At 48.1% G+C, this 17,893-nt stretch overlaps 1 protein-coding gene and 1 non-coding gene across 7 annotated transcripts in view; one reads left to right on the top strand and one right to left on the bottom strand.

Moving 5' to 3' along the window:
- CUNH16orf95 (chromosome unknown C16orf95 homolog) overlaps positions 1–17,883 on the bottom strand; it is a 52,569-nt gene extending 34,686 nt beyond the window's left edge. The window contains exons 1-8 of one of the 6 annotated variants that reach the window (XR_004439035.1): positions 17,182–17,883; positions 16,079–16,130; positions 15,281–15,406; positions 9,665–9,811; positions 8,805–8,841; positions 4,260–4,446; positions 1,271–1,448; positions 1,021–1,137 (exon numbers count right to left, since the gene is read on the bottom strand). Coding sequence is in view for 5 of the 6 variants with exons in the window: in XM_033219250.1 (XP_033075141.1) it covers positions 1,430–1,448; positions 4,260–4,446; positions 8,805–8,841; positions 9,665–9,811; positions 15,281–15,406; positions 16,079–16,130; positions 17,182–17,195 (582 nt within the window). In the remaining variant the exon portion in view is untranslated. Of the gene's footprint in view, positions 1–1,020; positions 1,138–1,165; positions 1,449–4,259; positions 4,447–8,804; positions 8,842–9,664; positions 9,812–15,280; positions 15,407–16,078; positions 16,131–17,181 lie in introns of those variants that run through there. The other 5 variants (XM_033219250.1, XM_033219251.1, XM_033219252.1 and 2 more) reach the window with 5 other exon arrangements.
- LOC117088917 lies at positions 15,034–15,137 on the top strand. The gene has a single exon (XR_004439427.1). It is a non-coding gene; the product is annotated as a small nucleolar RNA U13 (small nucleolar RNA).
- Positions 17,884–17,893: the final 10 nt, after the last annotated feature.

The raw sequence follows: 17,893 nt of genomic DNA on the forward strand, positions 1-17,893 counted from the left end.
TGGTGAGTTATGACTGCACCACTGCACTCCAGCCTGGGTGACAGAGTGAGACCCTGTCTAAAAAATACATATATGTGTGTAGGGGCACATCTATATATGTGTGTGTGTGTGTGTGTGTGTGTATGTGTGTGTGTATCTATATATCTATATATAGACAAAGTATTTGAATAGACGCTTCTCCAAAGAAGTTATACAAATGTCCAATAAGCACATGGAAAGACGTTCAACATCATTAGTCATTAGAAAAATGCAAATGGAAACCACAATGAGACACCAGTCCATACCTGCTGGGATGGCTATCAGCAAAGTCACAGAGGAAACAAGTGTCATGAGGATGCAGGGAAATGGGAACCCTGGTGCACTGCTGGTGGGCATAGAAAATGGCGTAGCTGCTGTGGACAAGAGCTGGGCAGTTCCTCAAAACATGAAACACAGAGTAACATATGATCCAGCAATTCCGCTCAGTTCCTCAAAACGCGAAACATGGAGTAACATGTGATCCAGCAATTCTGCTCCCAGGCGTACACCCCAGAGAAATGCAAACCTCTGTCCACACAAACACTTGCATGCAAATGTTCATAACCATATTATTCACAAAGTAGAATCACCGAAAAACAGAAACCACCCAAAATTCAACCATCAAAAGAAATGACGTACTGACATACGCCTCAACATGGATGAAGCGTAATGCCAAGTGAAAGAAGGTAGTCATAAAAGACCATTCATCGGATGACAGCATTGAGATGAAATGTCCCAGAACAGGCAAATCCAGAGACAGAAAGTAGATCAGAAGTCACCAGGGGTTGGGGGAGACGGGAAGGAGTGACTGCCTAATGGTATGGGACTTTTTGCGATGAATGTTCTAGAATGAACGGTGATGGTTGCACAACACTGTAAATATATTAAAAACCACTGAATTGTATACTCTAAAAGAGTGAATTTTATGACATGTAAAAGAGATCTCAGATTTTAAAATTCAATTCACATATACAATGTTCTGCTACTTAAAGTGAGACCCACCTGACACAGGTGCTGAAACCATTTTCGGACCCTTGTCCAGTGGATCTGCTGTCCCTGAAGAGACACTCGGAAATGGCTGCCCTCCCCCAGGGACACGGAGATGGGGACAAGTCCCCCCTTAATGAAGGGAAATCAGAGGATATCATTTAAGAGGTGGCCAGTTTAGAGTTTCACGAATAACATTTATTGACCACATTCATAACAGAATCTCACCCACATTCATATGAACTTCGCTACAACCAAGAATCACCTGATGAGAAATAATTTGGGTTGAATCCTGGGTGTGGATTCTGTTCTATGAGAAAACAGCGGCTGTCACAGACGCCTCCTGATTGGAGGACTCTCGTTAAAGATCTTGATTGTGACATATTTTTGTGGATATTCTTGACAGTAGCTGAAGATTCCAACTTCAAACCCCAAAAAACTGGCTGGAAAGCAAAGAGAGAGACAGTTACTAGGACCCGGCCCCAGGCTGAGACCAGCTGCCCTCAGCATGCCCTTGGGGAACCTCCAGGAGTGGAAGGCAGAGGCACCCCATGGTGCACAGGGCTGGAGGAATCTCAGGCAGGGAAGGGGTGCGAGGATGAGGGGTGGGGTGCAGTCCTGGCCACATCACTTTCCAGCTGTGGGACCAGGGCAAGGCATTCCACCTCTGAGTGCCCACTCCTTCTGAAAAGGGATGATAATGCTGGCTTTGCAGAACTGTAAAGGGAACAGGTGAAATGAAGGCAGGTCTCGCCCTGCTCTTGGGGGCTCCCTGCCGAGAGATCCTAAGTCCACTCTCTCCCCCTACCGCCGGCTGCTGCAGCACATCTCTCCAGGCCAGCAGACCAGCAGCCGAGGCTTCTCCTGAGATAAGCTGGGTGTGTGGCTTGGGGCAACTCACAGGGCACCCACACATCCCAGCCGGACAAGCTGTGCCCTCCCCTGGGATGCTGGTTGGTGCCTGCTCCGCTGCCCTGGGAGCTTGGCTCAGAAGCAGACAGCTGCTATGGAAGCGTACGAACCACCAACACCACAGAGTGAGTGGTTCCTGGGTCTTTCTAGACAAGCTGTTGATAAGGACGAGAAAAGATGGGAGCCTCCAAGTGCCAGGATTTGGGGGCTGGAAAAACAGGAAGCTGCACCGACATGCAGGTGGGTATCCACCTGGACTGCACTTCTGGGGAGCTTCAAAACAAAAGCATGCCCAGGCCCTCTCCAGAACAGTTACTCCAAATCTCTAGATGAAGCTCAGGCATCTTTCTCTTTTTCTTCCCCTCTCCTTCCTTCTGTTCCTTCCATCTTACCAGGTAATTTGAGCTTGAGGCCAGGGTTCAGCAATTCCCTTTTGGGTTCCCTGACCATCTACTTAACATTGATCCTTTAAAATTGTTTCTTAAATTTCTTTTAGAGATAAGATCTTGCTCTGCTGCTCAGGCTAGAGTGTAGTGACACAATCTGCTCACTGCAACTGCAAACTCCTGGGCTCAAGCAATCTTCCCACCTCATTCTCCCAAGTAGCTGGGACCACAGCACCACACTCAGCTAATTTTTTAATTTTGTATGGAGATGGGGTCTTGCTATATTGCCCAAGCTGGTCTTGAACTCCTGGGCTCAAGTGATCCTCCCACCTTGGGCTCAAGCAATCTTCCCACCTCATTCTCCCAAGTAGCTGGGACCACAGCATTACACTCAGCTAATTTTTTAATTTTGTATGGAGATGGGGTCTTGCTATGTTGCCCAAGCTTGTCTTGAACTCCTGGGCTCAAGTGATCCTCCCACCTTAGCCTCCCAAAGTGCTGGGATCCAGGTGTAGGCCACCACACCTTGCCCATCCTTTAAGGTTGGGATCCAGGTGTGGGCTACGGCACCCGGCCTCACCCATCCTTTAAGACTGGGATCCAGGTGTGGGCCACAGCACCCAGCCTCGCCCATCCTTGAAGGCCAGGTGTTCTTCTTTGCTCCTCCCAGTGTGGGTACAAAGGAGTCAAACAAAATGTGATCAACAAGTTGCCAAACATAAAAAGAAAGATAAATCCGCAAGAAAAACGACAAAGAAGGAAAGCTCTCACTGTTGCCCAGGTACTGCTCATGCTCGGAGACCACGCAGAGCTCACTATACCCACTCCCAGCCCCCTTCCCCATGCATGGCCTGGAGAGGCTGGCGCCCAGGCCCACAAGAGACCCATACCTGATGCACATTACCTGATGCACATCACAGCTTCAACTGTGACTGCCCAGGGAGCGGGAGGTAATGTCCAACTCTACGAGAACGGATAACCCAAAAAACAGGGGAGGGGCTCCCACTCCCAGCCGTGGCAGAGTGACCAAGACCGGGCTAAGCTCCTGCTGTGAACAACTAGAAAATAGGGCAGGACACCTGGCAGCTATCTGCAGACACTGCACATTTTGAATCTTCCTCTTCCAATTGCGTGGAGGAGACAAGGAGCAAACAAGTAAATGCATGTAAATTCGATTGTGTCTGCACGTTTGTTCACAGGTCTCCTCGTCCATGCAGTGTGATGCAGGCCTCCAGGCAGGAAGGAGCTGCACTAGGCAATGATGGGGAGGAGGAGGGAAGGGAGGCTTTGCGGAGGAGCCACTGCCTAGGCCGAGAGTAAGTGGGGAGGAGGAAGCAACTGTTCCCCGAAGCCCTGCTGCGGCCTGGTGAGTGGCCCTGGAGGCTTCCTGGGGGAGGGATCCCAGCAGAAAGCCATGGCTGTGAGCAGCAAGAGTGCCAGGGGCAAAACTCAAAGCCTGGGTGAGGGTAGGGACTAGAAAACAGGGAAAGGGGCTTTCTAGTATGGAGCCTGGCAGCTGGGGTTCAAGCTGGGTACAGGCAGGAGGTCCCCATACCTGAGGGGGTACTCAGAGCTCAGAGGCTAGAGGGCGAGTGGCTGTTAAGATGCACCATCAACCCCAACATAACAATGGAAATGTATGGAAATTGGGACCCGTGTCCTTCTGGGAGTAGGGCCATTTTAGAACTTGGGAACAGAGAAGGGGTGGAAGTGCTCCATGAGGCCCCCGCCGCCCCCACGAGGCCCCTGCCGCCCCCAGGCTGCTCTGGCATCTCTAGGTGAGGTGGGGCAGAGCCTGCGCTGTGCAGAGCGCCACAGGACACACTCACAGCGCCCCGCCTCGGCCGCCTGTCAAATTAACCTCTGCCCCCAACTCTCCCATGGTCACCAAGTGTCCCTCAGGTGGACATCACCATGCCAGGGCCACCCGCTGTCCCCCATTCCCCACTTGCTCACCGAATGGCCACAATGACCCTCGGGATGGCCTGGAGGAGGGTCAGGAGGGCAAGGCGCAGCAGACACACTGGGGGAGCCGGTAGCTCGTCCTGGTCGGGGACCCGGAGCTGCTGGCGCTTGGGCAGCAGGCGCGCGTCACCACAGATCCGCCAGCAGTTGTGCCAGGAGCATGCATCCAGCGGGGGTGCTAGGCACAGAAAAGGTGGGATGAGGACAGGACGTGTTCCCCAGGACTCTGTGAGCCACAAGGAGGCTGCAACACCAGCCCCAGAGCCTCTGGGAAATGGGGACTTCCAGGGCCCAGCCACAGCCCCGGGGTAGGGACACTGATCTGGAGCTCACGAGATAAAGGCCATCTTGCGGGTTTGTGATTTCCTGGGTAACACCGGCCTTGGGGCTGTTTTTCAAGAGGCTTCCTCTTTTAGAACCGCATATGGAACATGTACAACATCTAACTAGGACTTGCTTCCAAAGCATCTTTTTTGGAACGGGAGTGGGTGGTGAAGATCAGAGGAACCACACTGGATAATGACCGGAGCCGAGTGATGGGCACGTGGGGCTGATTTAAGCCAATCTCCACTTCGGGGAGTATTTGAAATTTTCCATAATAAAATTGTAAGGAAAGCCACAAGCACAGACAGAATTCCGGCATTTCCATTTCCTTGACGCTCTTCAGCACTTTCCACACGGGGTCTGGTCAGCACGTGATCCTCCGGATACCAGAGTTTGTTTTCATTTTTTATTACACTGTTAATATGCTACTAATATAAAATATATACTAATTATATTAATGTAAATATCATAAATATACTTTCCTTATGAAAAATTATGGCACAAAAACATAGAGGAGAAAAGCATCTAAGTCTGTCTTTACAAGAAAAAATGTAAGATCAGAAATGTGAACTTTCTTGTTAAAATGGAAATCAGTCAGATTTGAGGCCAAAGAAAATGTCTCACAGTTTTAAATCACTCCCTACTTGAGGCCAAAGGGGAGAACGATCATAATTCTCTTGGCAGCAATGAGACCTGCTCTCTTAATTCTGCTGGGAAATCTTCTGGCATGAATGGGTTTGAGGCTTGAAACATTACTTATATAAGTCACTTAAACTGCAGAGCAATGATTGGAGTAAAAATTAATGCTGTTTTTATTTTAAGTATCAGATACCAGATGATGCATGTCAACTAAGCTTTTAGCTTTTCTTAAAAGATGCAAAGTTTTCAAAGCCAAAAATATTTACTAAAAATAAACCCAAAAATGTGTGATTATATGGTTCGAAGAGCCATAAGAGGTGAGCGGTTGGTTGGTGATTATTTGTTTCCCAAGCATTCCCCGACCCCTGCCTCTGGGGGTCCCATTCAAATCACTCACCTTTTCCAGGGACTCCAACCCCATTCATAGATTTACTCATTCATACATTCCATCAAAGCAAACCCACTGCAAAGAGTCGGCGCACCAAGGGAAGGACGTGATGCCAACCCAGAAAACACAGACACGACAGCCCTTCGCATCGGGAAACACCTTCAAGATCAAGTCCAGCCCACTCCTTTTAGAGGCAAAGAAAGTCATGGTGGGGGTGGAGGTCCTGATCTCCCCATATACTATGTCATGAGAGCAGAAATACACATATGTGCCAGGTCACAGACAGATCAATCTACACACCAGGTCACAGACACACAAATACATAAATATACTTAACTACGAATACATAAGGGGACTGCAAAAAGTTTGTAGAAGATGGAATTAAAAAATAAAAATAGGCCAGGCACAGTGGCTCACGCCTGTCATCCCAGCACTTTGGAAGGCTAAGGCAGGTGGATCACCTGAGGTCAGGAGTTCAAGACCAGCCTGGTAGATGGTGAAACCCCATCTCTAATAAAAATACAAAAATCAGCTGGGTGTAGTGGTATGCTCCTATAGTCCCAGCTACTCAGGAGGCTGAGGCAGGAGAATCACTCAAACCCAGGAGGTGGAGGTTGCAGTGAGCCGAGATCATGCCATTGCACTCCAGCCTGGATGACAGAATGATACTCTATCCCAAAACAAAATAAAAATAAAAAAATTAAAAATATCAAGTTTGTTTCTCAACATAAGCTCCACAAGGTCAAGACACTTTTGTCAGTGATGACACCGGCCGTTTAGTCCATCTTGAAAGAGCTGAGGGTCCTGGGAATTTAACCACATCAATGCAGTCTTTTATTACATTATTAACTGAAGAAAATGGGTGCCCTTTAAAGATTTTTTAAGATTAGAAAACAAAGAAGACAGAAAGAGCCAAATCAGGACTGTAATTTGGCTGTAAGGTGGACGCCTAATAATTTCCCATCAAAACTCTCACAAAGTTGCCCTCGTTTGACAAGAGGAATTAGCGGGAGCCTTGCTATGGTAGAGAGGGATGCTGGTGGAGCTTTCCAGAGTGTTTTTCTGCTAGAGCTTTGGCTAACTTCCTCAAAACACTCCCATAATAAGCAGATGTTGGCCGGACACAGTGGTTCATGCCTGTAATCCCAGCACTTTGGGAGGCCAAGGTGGGTGGATTACCTGAGGTCAGGAGTTGGAGACCAGCCTGACCAACATGGTGAAACCCCGTCTCTACTAAAAATACAAAAATTAGCCAGGGGTGGTGGCACGCCTGTAATCCCAGCTACGCGGGAGGCTGAGGAAGGAGAATCACTTGAACCCAGGAGGCAGAAGTTGTGGTGAGCCCAGATTGTGCCACTGCACTCTAGCCTAGGCGACAGAGCGAGACTACATCTCAGTCAGTCAATCAATCAATCAATCAATAAGCAGATGTTATCATTCTTTGGTCCTCCAGAAAGTCAACCAGCAAAATGCCTTGAGCATCCCAAAAAACTGTTGCCATGACCTTTGCTCTTGTCCCATCCACTCTTACCATGATGGGACCATGTTCAGCCTTTGACAGCCATTGCTTTGGTTGTGCCTTGTCTTCAGGATGGTACTGCTGAAGCCCGTTTCATCTCCTGCTACAATTCTTCAAAGAAATGTTTTAGGATCTTGATCCCACTTCTTTAAAATTTCCACTGAAAGCTCTGTTCTTGTCTGCAGCTGATCTGAACACAATGGGTTTGGTGCCCTCGGCATGGAAGCTTTGCTCAACTTTGATTCTGCAGTCAGAACTGTGTAAGCTGAGCCAGCTGAGATGTCTGTGATGTTGGCTAGTGTTTCTGCTGGTAATCCTCAGTCCTCTTTATTTGGGGCATGAACAAGATGAATGTTTTTTCTCACAAACTGATGTGGATGGGCTGGCGCTGCAGGCTGCACCTTCAACATCACCTCATCCCTTCTTACATGAGTCACTCATCTGGAAACTGCTGTTCTGTGGTGCATTGTCACCATAAACTTGTCATAAAGTATCAGTGACTTTACCATTGTTCCACCCAAACTTCACCGTAAAGATGATGTTTGTTCTGGCTTCAATTTTAGCAGAATTCATGTCGCTCTGACAGGGACTCTTTTTAAACTGATGTCTTCTCCTTCTCAGCACCTCAAACTAGATCCTGCTCAGGTATGTTATAATAAGTTCATATGAGTTTAGTTTGATGCAAAAAAAATTGAAATCCATACATTGTTTCATTGCTTTTTTTATTATATGCATTTTCTTTTTCTTTTCTTTTCTTTTTTTTTTTTGGAGACAGAGTCTTACTCTGTTGCCCAGGCTGGAGTGCAATGGTGTGATCTCAGCTCACTGCAACTTCTGCCTCCCAGGTTCAAGCAATTCTCATGCCTCAGCCTCCCAAGTAGCTGGGACTACAGACATGTGCCACCATGCCCAGCTAACTTTTTGTATTTTAGTAGAGACAAGGTTTCACTATGTTGCCCAGGCTGGTCTCAAACTCCTGAACTCAGGCAATTCAGTCTCCTCAGCCTCCCAAAGTGCTGGGATTACAGGCGTGAGCCACTGCACCTGGTATGTTATATCCATTTCCCATAAACTTTTTCAAGGCCCCTCATATGAATACATATTGTATTGTGAATACATGAATGTGAGTATATACTATGACTATCGTGAACATGTGAATGTATATACAACAGGTCACAAGCGTATGAATGCATGAGCATACTAGGTAATGAAGAGATACGTAAGTTTTGTGCTTTGAATATACAATGTGCCATGAATATATGAATGTATGAGTATATAATAGGATATATATAAGAATATGTACTACGTCATAAATATATATACACACACATACTATGTCATAAATTATAGAAGATTAGAGCTTAATAAAACCACTTTAGGTCTCATCTAAGCCCAGGCTGGGAGTTGGCTTCATCCGGAGAGCCGCTACGGGTAGATGGGTAGGGCCTGCCTGTAAAGCAGAGGTTTCTCTGGGCTCACTGGGGGAAGGTAGTGGGTGACCAGGGATGGCTCTTGAGCAGGGGAGGGGAAGCCACATGCATGTCACTGTTACACTGTGGGCAGGTGTCTGGGGATGAGAGGTTCCCCCACACACACACCATGATGCTCATGAACCCCGCCTTTCTGGGGAGGGGGATGACATGAGACACACGCACACTGGAGTTACCTTGGATGCCTTTCCAACTCTCCTGCCTCCTGACCATCTAAAAGACAAGAATGGAGGCAAGCAGTCAGCCTGGTGACCCTCCAAGGGGGAGAGCCTGGTGATTGGGACTCCAAACCTCCAGGAGGGGTGCTGGCTGCCTCAAGATAAAAGCCCTGGGCTCCTCCTTATGAGGCCTGCGGGCTCTTTTCTCTGAGGACAGCCTGCCACCCAATGATGGAAAACGAGCAACTGGAAGTCAGGGGGAAGGAAGGAAGCTCTTGTCTACCACCCAGGACACGGAGAAAGCAGGGGAGTGAGAGGCCCAGGGGGCTAGGAAGAGGCCTGCTGCCGCTGCCCAGAACTAGCGCTGTGCAGACAGCCAGCAAGAGCAGAGAGGACAGGCCATCTGGTGGTGGTCCATCCTGGGCACCCTCCTTCTCACCTCCCTTTATGCAGCCAGGATCAGAAGAGAGAGTCAGAGGAGGGGCCGGGCCAGGGAAGGGAGGTGGTGTGAGAAGGAGGAGGCAGGGAGGTGAGAGAGGTCGAGGAGAATGCAGAGTGGGAGGAAGAGAGGCAGGAAAGCAGCAGCAGCAGCAGCAGCAGCAGTGAGGGCCAGAACAATCACGCCTCTGCAGAGAGCAGCGTGGCCCTGCCCTTCCAGTGCCAAATGGGAGACTGAGCTGGCCTCCCTGAGCCACATCTGCCCTCTGTGCTCCCAAGCCCATGGCCACAACTGCCAGGGAATCTTCTCTGGACACCAGCAGAGGCCTCTGTGGAAGCAGAGCCCAGGTACCCATCTTCCCCTTCTTCCTCCCGTCTCCCCTTTTCCCGGCCCCCACCTCACTCTTCAGTCCTCACTGCAGTGTGCGCCTCCTCCTTACCTGCTGCTGAGACCTCAGAACCTGGGGCACCCAGTAGGGCATCACTGCCTGGTCCCTAGGCATCGGGAGGCGGCCCCCAAAGCGATGGCATAGGCAGGGGCACATCTTGGTGGTTTGGGGGATATAAAACTGAACCATCTTTTGACTCTAACAGAGAGGATGGGAGGAGAAGATTGAGAAAGGGATGGAGCCACTCCTGCCCCAGCAACTCCCTGATGGAGCCACTCCTGCCCCAGCGACTCCCTGATGGAGCCATTCCCCAGAAGACTCCTGGCTCGGTCTTAGTATCAGGGCAGGCCCTGGAGAGCTGTTCCCACCCACAAGCACACCCAACCAACCACTCCAGATAAGGGACTGTGGTCTACCGTCTACAACATGCCCACTGTTGGGAGACATGGGACCTCCGTGGCGCACCTGGCTTCCCTGCCCCCCATCTGCACCTGTGCCCTGGCAGAGCACGCAGGTTGGTATTGGGAGACCTGGCTCTGTCCTGGCCTGGTGGTCTCCAGCTGGAGCCCTTGGGCACAACACTTAGCATCCCTGTGCCTCGGTGCTCTCAGCTATAAAGAGGGCTCTGCTGGCATCTTAACAAAGTCTATCAGGCTCTAAAATAGACAGCCTTTGATGCGGCCATTCCACCTGCAGGAACGTTTCCTATGAGGATGCTTTCACATCTGCAAAGTTACTATGCACAGAAATATTCGCTGCACCATGATCAGGAGTGACCGGACAGCCTGAATGTCTTTTAGTAAGAGACAATAAATGACAGATATCGGGCAATAGGGTATAGGCCACCTTGGGAAGAATGGAACAGAGCTGTCTGGACTGACATGGAATAAACTCTGAGACAGGATATAAAGTAAGGAAAATGCAGCACTGTGAGTTCAGTACACTACCATTTGCATTTTTCAAAAAAGACTGTGCACACAATCGTATGTATGTGAATTATAGCAAATTACACTCTTGCCTCAGTTCCTCACCCTCCCTACAGCCCACCCTTGGCACTGTGACCCTGCAGCCTCTCCAGCGGAAAGAACAGGGTAGTCCCACCTCTCAGCTATGGGTTCGACCAGGCATATGGTTTGGGCAACAGGATGAGGAGGAGGTTACAGCAGGAGGAGGAGTTACAACCCTGAACGTAGTGGTAGGGGCTATCAGACATCGGGGGGAAGGCCGGGAGCAGTGGCTCATGCCAGTAATCCCAGCATTTTGGGAGGCCAAGGCAGATGGATCACTTAAGGTCAGGAGTTCGAGACCAGACTGGTTAATATAGTGAAACCCCATCTCTACTAAAAATACAAAAATTAGCCGGGAGTGGTGGCAGGCATCTGTAATCCCAGCTACCTGGGAGACTAAGGCAAGATAATCACTTGAACCTGGGAGACAGAGGTTGTAGAGAGCCAAAATCATGCCACTGCATTCCAGCCTGGGCGGCAGAGTGAGACTCCATCTCAAAAAAAAAAAAAGAAAAGAAAAAGAAAAACTGAATGCCATCCCTCATAAGCAGGATAAGAATGTCTCCTCACTGCTCTATTCAACACTGTAGTGAAAGGTCTAGCCAGTGTATCAAGCAAGAAAAACAAAAGTCTCCAAATTGAAAAGGGAGAAAGAAAGCCATTTCTACTTGCAGATGACACAATCATCTATGTAGAATATCTGATGGAATCCACAAAAAGAGCTACTAGAATAAATAGGCTTAGCAATATTGTAGAATACAAGAACAACAGACAAAAATCAGTTGTACTTCTAAATACCAGCAATGCAAAGTCACACATTGAAATTCAAAAACAATGTCATCAAAATTATGAAATACTTACAGGTAAATCTGACAAAAAAATGTATAAGCCTATATAATAAAAGTTGCAAAATATTTCTGGGAAATATTAAAGAAAACCTAAATAAATGTAGAAATGTATCATGTTTATGGGTCAAAAGACTCAATATTTTTCACAAGACAATTCTCTTCAAATTGATCTACACAGCCCATACAGTGCCAATCAAAATCCCAGTAGGGTGCTTTTGTAGAAATTGACAAACTGATTGTAAAATTCACATGGAAATGCAAAATATATATATATATATAGCCAACTCTGAAAAATAAAGTTTGAAAATGAGCCCTACTTGATTTCCAGACATTATAAAATCAAGACACAATAACCAAGACAGTGTAGTATTAGCATAAAGATAGACAATTAGATCAGAAGAGGGTTCAGAAATAAATTCATACATTTATGAACAACTGTCTTAGTCCACTTGTGTGGCTATAAAGGAATAGCTGAGGCAGTGTATTTTATTAAGAAAAGAGGCTTGGCCAGGTGTGGTGGTGGCTCATGCCTGTAATCCCAGCACTTTGGGAGGCCAAGGCAGGTGGATCACTTGAAGTCAGAAGTTTGAGACTAGCCTGGACAACATGGCGAAACCCCATCTCTACTAAAAATATAAAAATTAGCCGGGCATGGTGGCGAGTGCCTGTAATCCCAACTACTCAGGGGTCTGAGGTAGGAGGCAGGGGAATCACTTGAACCTGGGAGGCAGAGGTTGCAGTGAGCTGAAATCAATCATGCCACTGCACTCCAGTGTGGATGACAGAGCAAGACTCCATCTCAAAAAAAAAAAACGAAAAAGAAAAGAAAAGAGGTTTATCTGGTTCACGATTCTGATGGCTGGAAAGTTCAAGATTGGGAGTCTGCTTCCTCTCATGGTGGAAGGTGAAGGGGAGCCCACATACGTTGAGCTCACATACGAGAGAGGAAGCCAGAAAGAGGGGAGGATATGCCAGGCTCTTTTTAACAACCAGCTCTCTTGGGAACTAGTAGAGAGAGAACTGAGTCACTACCATAAGGACAGCACCAATCTATCCAGGAGGGACCTGCCCCCCATGACCCGAATACCTCCAACACTGGGGATCCCTAGCCCCAACACTGGAGATCAAATTTTATCATGAGGTTTGAGGGGACAGACATCTAAACTACAGCAACAACTAATCTTTGACAAAGGTATAAAGGCAGATCAGTAGAAAAAATACAGCCCTTACAATAGATGGTGCTAGAAAAATTAGACTGGCATATGCAAACAAACCCAATTCAAGGCTGGGCACGGTGGCTCATGCCTGTAATCCCAGCACTTTGGGAGGCTGAGGTGGGCGGATCACCTGAGATCATGATTTCAAGATCAGCCTGGCCAACATGGTGAAACTCTGTCTCTACTAAAAATACAAAAAATCAGCCAGGCATGGTGGTGTGTGCTTGTAGTCCCAGCTACTTGGGAGGCTGAGGCAGAAGAGTCGCTTGAATCTGGGAGGTGGAGGTAGAAGTAGAAACAACCCAAATGTCCTTCTGGGTGAGTGAATAAACTGTGATCTATTCATATAAAGCAGCATTACTCAGTAATAAAAAGAATGACCAAGATCATGCCCCTGTACTCCAGCCTGGGTGAAACAGCAAGACTCCATCTCCAAAAAAAAAAAAAAATTCAATCCATACCTCACACCATATACAAAAATTAACTCAAAACAGATCACAGAAATAAACATAAAATTATAAAACTTCTAAAAGAAAACATAAGAAAAAACCTTTTCTGACCTCTGGCTCAGCAAAGATCTGTTAGCTACGACACCTGAAGCATGATCCACTGCTGTGCTAGGGATAGGCACACCTAGGCAAGATCCAGAAAACATGGAATTGAAGTTTTACCAAAAGATAAAACTTCTCTCTCTGAAAGATACTGATAAGAGAATAAAAAGACAAGCCAGGTCAGGCGTGGTGGCTTGCACCCTGATCCCAGCACACTGGGAGGCCGACACAGGTGGATCACTTGAGCCCAGGAGTTTGAGACCAGCCAGGGCAACAAAGTGAGACCACATCTCCATAAAAAATAAACAAAATTAGCCTTGTATGGTGGTGCACACCTGTGGTCTCAGTTACTTGAAGGGCTGAGGCGGGAGGATTGCTTGAGCTGGGGAGTTCAAGTTTGTAGTGAGCCAAGATTGTGCACTCCATTCTGGGCAACAGAGTGAGACCCAGTCTCAGAAAAAAAAAAAAAAAAGATAGGCCAAAGACATGGAAAGATACTTAAAAATTGAATCTCAGATCAATATGTTGTATCTAGAATATATAAAGAACTATCAAAACTCAGTAATTTAAAAAAGCAATTCTTATAAAGGGGCAAAACAATTAAACAGATGCTTCATCGAGTAAGACATCAGATGTCAAAAGCACATGAAGAGATCCTTGACATCAGCAATTATGACGGGTATACAAATGAAAACTATAATGAGATAGACACCTATTAAGACGGCTCAAATTAAAAAGATCAGCCAAACCAAGTGTTGGTGACAGTGTGGAGGAATTGGAACTTTAGATACTGCTGGTAGAAATGTAAAATGGTGGAAAACAGTCAACAGACTTTTTTTTTAAAGTTAAATATACACCTACCATATGATTCAGAAATTCCACTCCTTGGTATTTACCCAAGAAGAATGAAGGCATATGTGCATACAAAGCCTTATACACAAATGTTAATAGCAGCTTTGTGTGTAACACATAAGAAGTAGAAACAACACAAATGTCCTTCTGGGTGAATGAATCAACTGTGGTCTATTCATATAATGCAGCATTACTCAATAATAAAAAGAATGACTATTGAGGCCCATGATTACGTAGAAGAATCTCAAAATAATTATGCTAAGTGAAAGAAGCCAGACGAAAGAGTACACAGTCTATGACCTCATTTATATAAAATTCTCAGAAATGCGGCCGGGCGCGGTGGCTCAAGCCTGTAATCCCAGCACTTTGGGAGGCCGAGACGGGCGGATCACGAGGTCAGGAGATCGAGACCATCCTGGCTAACACAGTGAAACCCCGTCTCTACTAAAAAATACAAAAAACTAGCCGGGCGAGGTGGCAGGCGCCTGTAGTCCCAGCTACTCGGGAGGCTGAGGCAGGAGAATGGCATAAGCCCGGGAGGCGGAGCTTGCAGTGAGCTGAGATCCGGCCACTGCACTCCAGCCTGGGCGACAGAGCCAGACTCTGTCTCAAAAAAAATAAAAAATTAAAAAAAATTAAAAAAATAAAAAATAAAAAATAAAAAAAAATTCTCAGAAATGCAAATTAATCTACAGTGACAAAAAGCAGGTCAGTGTTTGCCTGGGGATGGCAGGGTACAGAATGTTGGGTAAAGTTACAAAGGAGCCCACGGACATGGTTAAGGGTTGTGTATATGCTCATTATCTTGATGGTGGTGGTGGGTTCAGGGGGGAATACCTATGGCAAGACTGACCACATGGTACATTTTCCACACGTGCAGTTTATCATATGCCAATCAAACCTCTAAAAGTCTAGTTTTTAGAAAAAATTGTTTAAACATCACAGATCCTTTTATAGTTCATAAGTATGATAATTGGGCACTCAGGCACATGTGTGACGTGTGCCTCCCTCAGGCCTTGCTACGATGTCAGCACATTACCCATCTGACATGAAAATAAATAAATACTCTCAAACTGTCTCCCTGAAATGTTAAAATATCCATTCATATAATACTTCTAATTCTGAGGGGTGACTGGTCCCCTGACATTCACCCTGGACCCTAGGTGAAGACCTCCTGGTTCAAGTCACCTACCTGCTTTCGGGGTCTCAGGGACAGAGGCACCCAGTAAGGCAGTGCTGCTTCCACCCTGGGCACAGGTAGGCGGCCCCCGAATCTGGTCTGGCACTCACAGCAGATGGCCCAGGGGCCAGGGTGCATCTGAGTAAGATCCAGAAATGACAGAACTGAGTTTGATGCTGCCTTTGCAGGGATACAGGAGGCTCTCAGGCACAGTAGATACGTGCTCAGGAAGATGGTGTCCGGGGGCAGGGTCCCTGGCTCCTACTGTAGCTTGGAAAGAGGCAGGCTACCGTGGCTTGCCCTGAGGCCTCCAAGGTCATTTGGAGGGGGATCTGCCAGAGCTTGCAAACCAGGTGCGCTGGGATTCTCGGCCACTTACTACCATGCTACAGTGAGCAAGTCTCGTGGTCCCCTCTGAAAATGGGGATGTACAAGCAGCTTTAGAGCTTATGGGCACATGAGTACTGCCTTTATGGCCATCTGTCTCACTCTGGTCTGCAAAAGCTTCCACATCCATCCCATGTGACCTTTGCAACACTCTCAGGCAGGAGAGGGGCTGCCATCACCTCCAGGGGCAGACGGAGAAGCTGATGCCCAGAGCAGGTACATTAGGTGGCCTCCTGAACTCTGAGGTGTTGTGACGGCCTGGCAGGTGTTCTGGAGGCCCAGGGATAGCTCCTGCAACCACACTTTTGTGTTTGGAGCATTCTCTCACGGGATGCAGCTTCTGGACCCACATTCTCTGCTCTCCTCACCCCACAGGGGCATGTTGGGGTCAGGGCCAAGTGGCTGAGGATTTGCTTTCCTTACCGAATGACCTGGGAGGCACACTTCTTTCTTGTAGGTTTGAAATGTGCTATTCCTAGAAAAGAACAGAAAAGCTTAGGGTTTGTGTAAACTAGGGGGCAGGGATGCTAGGGCATAGGCCTGGGCCTGCCTTCTCAGAACTGACTCTTAACAATAAAGCCCAGGGGTGGCGGGGACAGGGGAGAATCCTCTGAGCCCAAGAAGAGTGAGAGGGTGACATCAGAAGCAGGTGTGTGCTTGCTCACGTGTTAATGTCTAGGGGTTCCTGGAGGCTGGCTGTCGTGGAATCTTACATTCCCAAGCCAACCAACTTCAAGCTGACTCCAGCTAAACTTGTGCTTGGACCATGAGAAAAGACGGGAGCATTCCAACCTTGTGAGAACTTTCCTAGACATGGAGCTGCCAATCACATCACCTATGATGGTTTGTCAGACACCCCCAACTTACTGAAATACTGAAGGAAAACATCGTCAAACTGTCCATTAACGAACCTCCTTCCACTATAAAAACCCAGGCGCTTTGTCTCTGGGATGACAAAGCATTTGGGGTTACACAGCCCGTGTTACTCTTCCCTGTTCCACCCCACAACAAACTGCTTGAATGTTGACCGGTAAAGCATCTCCAGTGGGTGCAAAGCCCTGCTTCCCTGACAGTGGTGGGTCAAAGTGCTTTGTAGTGTAAAAACCGTAACAGTGATACAAGTGTTTTCAGGTTTCATTGTCATAATAACCGTTGTTATTAGTGCTGTTTTTTGTTAGAGTAATAGATTCAAGCATCAACTCTCCCAGCTAATGCTTGAAAACAGAAGATAGGGGCATTGCCCTCCACAGCACCCAAGGCCCTTCTGGTAAAGACAGCACTGCTATATTCCTGGTAGGGGAGGGGGCCCATATCCATCTCAGGTAGTTCAGGTGGGCCCAACTCACCACTGCCCAGCCTGGAAGGCTGGGGAAAAAAGAAACTCCTTTCTGTTGAGGTTGATAATCTGATAACATGTAAACCTCAGGAGGTCCTGGTGATCATCTTGCCTCCATAAGGGAAGCCAGCAAAAAGGAAGGAAGCTGAGAAATGGAGAGAAACCTTCCAGGACCATGGTCAGTGCGTACCTGGACACATCCATGCCTGAAGGCTTACTTCTGATATTTTCAGTTACGTGGAACCACCAGTTGCGTTTTTGTGCTTACGCCAATGTCAGTGAGGTTCCTGTGGGTGGCGGTCAAGAGTTCTGCCTACGTACAGGTAATGCAGCAATGCCGGGCCGGGAACTCACAGACGCGGTGTCGGGCGCCCGCGGGCAGGATTCAGGACGCACTTGCCTGCCATCCTGCTCGCTGGGTGTGAGTGCCAACCTGCAGAGCCCGACGCACCCCGCGCCCGGATCCCCGTCAGCAGCGCCCGAGGCTGCTCCAGTGGCCTCATGATGATGGTGACAACGCCGCGGGGGCAGTGGGGACCGGCTCGCACGCGTATGGCTTCTTATGGCTGTCGCGCCCTTTCACACACACATCGTCCGCAGGCCCTGACGCCCCGGCTCCCGCCTTTCCCTCCTGCGGCAGCCGGAACCCAGCCCGAGTCCTACCCAAACTTCAACATCAAACCCTCTGAGGAGCCCAACAGTCCCCGCGCGCCCGCCAGTCCCGCTGATTGGCCCGCGCCCAGCCAATCAAAATTGGCCTTCTAGGTATGTGAACTTAGCTGGCGGCTGATTGGTCCCTCGTGCAGAGACGCGGGGTCAGCGGGTCAGAGCGCGGCTGTGTAGGGCTGCTATTCACGCTGGGGTAGGTTCTGCAGACCCCGGCCGCTGGAGCCACTCATCAT

The sequence above is a fragment of the Trachypithecus francoisi genome, unplaced genomic scaffold (genome assembly GCF_009764315.1).
Source record: "Trachypithecus francoisi isolate TF-2019V2 unplaced genomic scaffold, Tfra_2.0 Lachesis_group10, whole genome shotgun sequence".
NCBI lineage: Eukaryota > Metazoa > Chordata > Mammalia > Primates > Cercopithecidae > Trachypithecus > Trachypithecus francoisi.